An 8,648-nucleotide genomic window follows, 5' to 3' on the forward strand; every position below is an offset into this window, starting at 1 on the left:
AGGAATTTTCTTTTTCAATAGGGACGCTATTCTGTAAAGGTATGTAATTTTTTTCGTTCGTTTGTAGATATTTTCGTCTGAAGAGTCTAATAAATGCATTTTACCATAGGGACAACTAATTTAAACCAGATAAAAATCTTTCTTTTAATTCTTTAACTTTTTTTTTTTTTTTTTTTTTTTGAAGAAATGGGGAACTGTGGATGGCAACATTAGTACAAAATCATCCTAATTATAAAGTCCTAGCATGAATGCAATATGGTGGTTCAATTTTGAGAATTTTAAAAGCATATGAATTTAGTACATTAAGGGGACCGTCTGCTTTTTTTTTCGATTTTTCGATTTATCTTGCCGATTTTGATGAAACTCACACCCTTTTATTTGGGCCCCTTCCCATTGCCTGTGGTCGATTTTTTTCGAAATCGCCCGAACAGTTTTTGAATTATTGTCAAAAAAACGAAAAATGCGAAATTCGCCATTTTGAAAATGCAGCACCTGGGTCAAAGGATTCAGACTTCAGAAACGGCAAGACATTCAATTTTATTTGATTTTTGCACAGAACTACCTTATATCTACAACTTGATCGAGAGCGTTTTTTCGATTTCGACTTCAATTTTTTTTTGTGAATTTTTGAAGTTGGGTACTTCAAGAAAAAAAAAAAGGTAAAAATTTTCTTACATTGACCACTTTTACAAGAAGTACAGGCAAAAACTGCGAAAACGCTCTCGATCACGTTGTAGATATTTTATTTTTCTACAAAATGAGCCATAATATGTTAATTTTGGACATATGGTGTGCCCGGAATCCTTTGACCCACCCCTAATGGTGGAGTTCCGAGATATCGGCATTTTGCGTTTCTCTATCTTTCCAAGGCTATCTTGATATCAACAAAACAAGGCATAAGATTAGTCTTCCTACACCATAATCCTCTATCATCTACCTGCATTCCGAAGTCTTGCGGACATTGCCAGCACGTAACGGTTTCTCAAAATCTTACGTATAGTTCGGAGTGGTGGCAGTGATATGGGGGTCTATAGGCCTACATTGACCATTTTTAAAAATTTCTCAAAAATCCAAAGAAAATCATACAGCCATTCTGATTTCATGTTTGAATAGAACTATCTTTCTACTATTATATGCAGAAGCCATTTTTGAGAAGTTGACCTTACTTTTTTCTTGGTGAATATTTTCCGAAGGTGACTATTTTAACACCCTAATAGGAGATTTTGGAAACATATGTCACTTTTACAAGAACCACGTGAAAATATTGCAAATCCTCATGGCAGTATGTAATAGAACTATTATTCAGCTACAAAATGAGCCATAATACTTTAAAATCGGACCGATTATACGTGTGCTATGCGTAAAAATATGAAGGACGTAAAAAATGCGATCTTATTCCTTTTTATTATGTTTACATTTTACATGACAAATCATGTACAGAATACTTGTATTTGATATAATTATCTATCATATACCTATTATTGATGCTCTAATGAGGTTTTACAACGTATAATATTTGTCGAAAGAATAACTTTTCTCCAGTCGGACGGGTACCAAACACATACTTTTCCCCACGCGACGGGGCCGTCCTGGACCGTGAAAATCGTCTTTTTAAATCTGCGGAATAACTCTACGGGGTCACGTAGCCAAATTTCACTCTCAGACCCCGTGGAAAGTCGAAAAACAATTACATGGCGATGTGAAACTATGTATATAAGGTATATGAGCACATATAGATAATTTTCGTGTACCCCATGACCTTTTGTTTATTTATATTGTTACTACCGTTTGTTTCTTTGTTTGTTTATTGATTGTTTATTTGTTGTTTTTTTGATTATTAGTTTGTGTTTTCTAATATTTCTAAAAGTTATGAAAACATTTTAACGAGATTTTAACCAAAAGTGAGTTTTAACCTAACTTAGAGCTTATTGCAGTTTGGTGGTGATGCGGACTATGGTTTGGATCCAGGAATTTTTTTTTCTAACTCGAAAAGTTATGAATAGATTTGAATAAAATTTTAACCTGAGGTTTGTCTTAGCCTAATTAATATTCCATATAATTTTGGTGGTGATCCTGAATATTTGGCAAAACTACCCCCCATGGGTGGGGGGGGGAGGTTTGCATTTTCGAAATTTTTTGCTCATAGATCAAAGTAACTATGTATGATGAAAACAAAGATAAGAAAATATACCATATGAAAAACATATCATGTTTAGTTATTTCTATGGAAAATTTCTTCATTGCCGTTTTTTGGACGCTTGCCGGATTTTTGAAATTATTCCGAAAAAAAGAAGGTTGGTCTCATCTTATGTGAAATTTGATAAGCTTTCAGAAAATAACCTCATATTTTTATTATCTCTAATCATTGCGTCACAATTGCCGATTTTCAAAGGTACCATCAAAAAAATAATATTTCGGTCGACATCAAAAATCGCTGCTACCACCTAAAAAATAACGGTCGAGCCTTGACATTTTCAGGGGAGAAGCGGGGGACTAGAAACTACTTGCAACTGCATTAAAGTCAATTTCGGCAAGAGGGGCGAAAATCGCCGAAAAATCAGCAGAAGGTCCCCTTAAATTCGAGAACTTACGGAAGTCGATGAATTTTTCCCATGCTTCACACGGGGAGGGGGGAGGGGGAGATGGTCACTGGGTGTTTATAATTTTCGAGGAGGATCATATATACATGAACGCACACACATAAAGTTGAAAAGATTAATCAACCTCATTTAGTAGGCCTACACTGACTTTCATATCTAAATAATAAAATATATTAGTTGTCCCTCTCATACCGTTTTCTTCGATAATTATCAATATTAACAGATTGCAAAGGAGAACAAGTGTAGAGTTGGTGATTAGCCAATTGCACCCATTATCTTTACTAAGAAGTGCATAAAATCATGCAGACGCCTAGGTGTTGTTGGATATTTGCAAATTTATGGTACCTAAGACCTACGGTAACGTCTAAACATATTAATTTTTATCAGGAACGTAGAAAACAAATGCAATAGCTTTTTGAACTCTAGACGAAGAGTGCGCACACAAACGAGCTCAAAATTCCATAGTTTTTATTTCAGAGCAGGTATTACTGAGTACTATTATCTTCAATATGAAATAATCTGTATCTCGCTTATACATCCGAAGTTCAAAAATCTGACATTTAGGTAACATTCGTAATGGAATTGGTCTTTATATTGATAACTACCAATTTCAAATCAATTCAAATTTCCCCATGCTGTGATGTACCGACCGTTGAGCAAAATGTATCGGAAAAATTTCAATCCTTACTTATAAGGCTATTTTTAAACATTAGAGCTTCGTATGTGATATACATACAGATTACTTCATAAAATAAAACATATTACCAGGGAGTCTTGATCGAAGCATATTTCATGTGTAAAAGGACACAAAACTTACATTTTTATTTAAATGTATTTCACAAAACATTTTGTTATAAATCATGGTGATTTTTTTTTTTTTTTTTTTTTTTTTTTTATTAGTATAAAAGTGTTCCTTGAACATTCACGAACTCATATCTATGCGCAATGTCATAATCAAATGCCGTATGCATGATTGCAGCAAGCAGAAGTCCACATGGGCGTACCTTATCATCAACTAGACAGGCTAGTTGATGATAAAGCAAGCTTTAAAGCCCTTACAAAGAGGTAGTAAGAAATCTTCATCATTGGCCATAGTGAGCCTGAAATATGTGGGGAAAAGAAATGGCCTACCCCTCAGGGTCCACACAAAGGGTAAGGGCTAAGCAATTAAACAAGGGAATACCATACCCCTGGCTCTCATAGGATGTTCATGGCTGACACAAAGCCAGCCTTTCATCCTTTCAGCACAGCTCTCACACCTTAGGAAATGGACAGAAGTAAGGGATGAAGAGAGGGAAAAGGAAAGGGGAAGATGAAAAGACCATGCAAAATTAGTTGAGGCCAGGGCTAAGGCCCAAGGTAGGGGGTGATCCTCTCCATTGGGCCCCAGTCTCTGTCTCCTAAGCTCCCTCATGAAAACAACAAGCAAGGTTTTGGGGGTAAGGAATAGATAATGGCTCTTTATATGATCAATGAACTGTGAGATTGCGACCATATTGAATAGAATGTTAAGACAATAATAGCATTCTGGAATCAGACCATTACCCCAATAATTTGACTGTTATGTGAATGTATCTAATACCATTGTAAAGTTCTTTATCATACAATCTAACATACATTGTTATTCAGCAGCTGTGAATATTGTATGCATTTGTGTATTAGATAACAGTAGCATCATAATCTTTGTTGATATCATATTTATAAAGTATTCAATTAGATATAACCTTCATGTATTGAATTACAGGTTTAATTACCATTGAGTACTACACAGTGGCATCAAGCACACTGCTCTCACTAAAAATCATAGCTGTTCTTTGGTGGCCACACCTGGAATGTGTATTCTTACAATTTGCAGACACCTGTTTAATCCATCAGACACTATTTTCAGCTGTGGGCTTTTATGCATACTCTCCATCATTATTTTCACTTGTGACTTTTATATTCTTATATTTTTCATCAAGGTTCTTTCCTTTTTTTAACATGTATCCATGCAAGCAACTTGACTACGAATGAATGATGACATAAATGGTGTACAAGAAACACTTAATGAGGATTGGAAAATTATAAGGGATGCAGCAAATCAACAAGATGGACTAATGTAGCACAAGTGGATTGGAAAGAGCACACATGTGTAGATCTCCAGGTTGATACATCCAGTTCAGAAGCTATTGTAATCCAACAATAATTCTTTACTTCATTCAAGAGATAATAAGCATTATAGATAGCATGTAGATGAGTTTCAATGTGTTGATTTTCTACAACAATAAAAGGAATATTACAAGTATAAAACCTTTTTTTTACTAAAAATAGGTCTAGTAATTTCATTTCTACTTTTATTGTCTTCTGTACAAATTCATCAATTTTCTATACCCAGGAGAACATGAGTCATCAGAACCACTTGCATATCTTTAAAGTGGTCCTGGTGGAAAAGATGTGTTTGAGAATGTGCCTGGGATATATTCACACAAATCCCCCTTCTTTCAAGGATTTTTAAGTAACAGAACTTTTTGAGTAAACTGAAAGTATCTCAGGTCTAGGTCTTACTACCTTTGAACTAAAATTTAGTTTACACTATCTGCATTTCTTTCTCTTACTTCCCTGTCCATCTACAGTTTCCTCAGAATCACTTTAATCCATCTTTACTTATCCCAATAAACTGCAGTCTGCTCTGTAGCAATGAAGTGACCCTCCACTGACAACTCTCCCCCAAAACCTGCTAATTTTCTTGTCCAGGGTGGAGTCTTACCCACAATAAATGTCTCTTAAAACTCAGTAGCCTGGATATCACCTTTTACACATGTCCCAACAAGGGAATATACATATTTGTCCAATGTAGTATTCACAAAACAACTGTGCATAGACGATGTAGATTACAGTGTCCACAGTATCATATAAATAGGAAAGGTAGCTTAAGTGTATTTGTCCTGTTGCTACTATCTGTTTACCCATGTAAGCTATTTCAACACTCCTAGAAAAACAAAAATAAAAACTGAGCTGAGAAGAACATTTTCTACATTCTGGGAAAACCTGGGTCTTATCATAATAAGCCCATCCTGGGGAAACCTGTATTTTATTAAAAAAAAAATAAATAATAAATAAATAAAAATAACACCAAAAAATCCATAACCTGGGTTCTATCAACCTTGTCATCATACTATATAGGATTCTATCACATTCCAGCATTTCTTCCACACTTTAGCATTCTAGCACATTACAGCATTTCATCATACCCTTGCAATTTGATCACACTCCAGGATTTGACCAGATTCCAGCATTTCTTCCAAACTCCATTATTTTACCATATTGCATCATTCTTCCTCATTCTATCATTCCTCCTTACTCTAGATTTCTTCCAGGATGCCACCACTCTTCATCAGTCTATCACTCTCTACCACATTGTCTCACTCCATCATTCATCCACATTCTACTACAATGCACCAGTTTATCACAATCTTGCATCCTACTAAAATACATTGCTCCGCCAGACTTCACAAGTTCATCACATTCCAGCTTTATAGCACAGTTCACCACACTAACACTCCACCACACAAACCACATTCTGACACATTACCACACTCTTCCATTCTATTTTACCCCACAGTACTCCTATATTTTTACACCATCACACAGCATATCATACTTCTACATTCCACTATATTACTCTATTACACTCCCATTCCATCACACTATCACACTTCATTCTATCCATGCCCACACAGTACAAACTCACAAAGATGTCAGTTTAAACTTTCCCGGGCCTCCTTCACAACACAGCACATATGACAACCCAGATTGTGGAATGGGTTTAATACAGCTCATTTACATTACCAATTAAGCAGATGGCATTTACAATGCCAATCAAGCATATTAAATCTGTTAGTCATTTTTAAGCCTTTAGGTGGCCACTCTAAATAAATATATACAAATCTTTGTACTCGCCCATATAAAAATTTAAGTTGTTTTAAATGAAGAATTACTGCACAAAAAAGAAGAAGTAGAAAATTCTTACCTTTCTTCTGCAGTGTCCAGTTCACTATAAGCAAATGAAGCATCCCGTCGCAGCCCAGTAAACTCTGCATCAATGGACAAAAAATCTGCTTTCTCTATTGCTTTTTCCACATCTGGGAGCACCTCCTGAAAATCTTGAGTATTAAAAGTTTACTAATATGTGCAAGGATATGGTTCAGAGGTAAGATGCACTCTTACCATTATTTAATAAAAATATTCACAAATAAATGAAAAATCCTTAAAATCAAACATTCACGCTACAATTCTAATATGACATCTCCAAACACTTAGAGTGAAAGGTGAAATACTTGAAACTAATTATCATGTTTCACTCATGCTGTTATTTTCTAATACACATTACTTGTAAGCAAAGTAGATATATATGTTTATTTCATATTTGTCTGAGTAGTAAAAGTAACAGAATGAATTACTAGCAATAAAGTTTTCTAGCTATAACTACCATAATCTTTATTATTATTACTGAAATTACAGTAGCCTTTTTTTTTTTTTTTTTTACCTATTTAACAAAAAAATATATGACTGATGTGGTCAGGTATAGGAATCTATCTGTTACCATTCATAATGCATCTTTTCCGGTGGCAATTAGGGTGTCGCGACACACGATGCGACACCAAAAGCTGTCTCGTGATCGGAGACGAGACAGGCCTCTAAGCTCCGCCCATTTCTGTGACGTAATGAGAATGATCACGGTTGATGGCTTGATATTTTACTGTACTGGTTATTTTTCCGACAGGTAAACAGTATTTTGGAATATGATATCCAAGATAGCTTTTGATATCTTATGGTGAGTTGTGCAGTGTTATAGATATCCAATAAAAGTATGAATATGCATGAAATATCCAAAGTAGGAGGAATGCATCTGGCAACTCATTTAAAGTTAACCGTCTGCTCGATTCCTGTCGCGCAAGAGGTGTCACGTTTCCCGTAACCGCTGGAAAAGATGCCTATAATTTACTCTAAATGACAACTCAAGGGGGGCCACCCCGTTGAATTTCCCAGGAATATTTTTTAAATCTAGCTTTTCCATTTTCTTTGATCAACCTGTCCTTGATACCCTAATTTATTACTTGGTAAATTTTTTTTCCAACTATCATTAAAATATTTCTTTCTGTATATAAATTTTGACTATTGGCATCCCTTCCGCGCAGAGCGTGGTGAGGATCTCCTTTGGGTAAGGCTAGATCTGCAGCAACTCGAGGTGTCATGGCGTCTGATTCTATTTTCAGAAAAATGCACATGGAATATATTTTGATGACGTCACAATAGCTACGGAGGCTTGTGAATATGTTTGATCATTTTGGTCTCTTCAATTTTCAAAAAGGATGGAAAATAGTGATTTTAGTGGTCATATTTTCATTGAACAATCATCAAAACAGACACTATGACACTGATACCCTCACCTATGAGTGATTAATACTTTCTTTAAAAGGGGGACCAGATGCCTCATCATTCTCCAGTAATTCAACAATGTATACACAATCATATGTGAAAATTTCATGTCAATCAGATGAATACACATGACACGACAAGGACAAAATGGAAAAGAAATTAAGAAACCAATATCTCAAAATGCTGTTTTTTGCACTTCAAATAATTTCACAAAATTGGTGAAAACTCTGATTGACTTAAGTTGGGTATCATTTTAAACTTCAACAAAAATGATTTTTTTTTTTTTTTTTGTAGGAATTAGATTTTTGAAATTTTCAAAGAAAACGGGATTCAGGAGCCCTAAAAAAAATCATTTTTTTTTTTCTTTTGAAGCCAAAACAAAAATTTGAAAAATTAATTCCTACAAAATGTAAATATATAAACAAAGATTCTATGATAAATTTTTCAAAGCATTTAAGTGAAAAATGAATTTTGTGAAATCAAAAAAAGAATATCATCATCACTTAGCCCTAACTTAGTGCATCCATACTGTAAAGATTAACCAATACCTCTGCTTAAACTTTAAGGTAAAGACACTAGGATACACATTGTGGTATCCTAGTAATAATAATATAAAGTTGCAGTTGTCGG

At 34.7% G+C, this 8,648-nt stretch overlaps 1 protein-coding gene across 1 annotated transcript in view; it reads right to left on the reverse strand.

Annotated features, from left to right (window-relative positions):
* LOC113809867 (poly(A)-specific ribonuclease PARN-like) overlaps nucleotides 1-8,642 on the reverse strand; it is a gene marked incomplete at its 3' end in the record, with an annotated part of 30,121 nt that extends 21,479 nt beyond the window's left edge. Inside the window, 2 exon segments of the mRNA XM_070128018.1 lie at nucleotides 6,610-6,742; nucleotides 7,183-8,642. Coding sequence (XP_069984119.1) covers nucleotides 6,610-6,742; nucleotides 7,183-7,189 — 140 coding nt within the window.
* Nucleotides 8,643-8,648: the final 6 nt, after the last annotated feature.

Source organism: Penaeus vannamei, chromosome 12 (genome assembly GCF_042767895.1).
Source record: "Penaeus vannamei isolate JL-2024 chromosome 12, ASM4276789v1, whole genome shotgun sequence".
In the NCBI taxonomy this organism is placed as follows: Eukaryota; Metazoa; Arthropoda; class Malacostraca; order Decapoda; family Penaeidae; genus Penaeus; species Penaeus vannamei.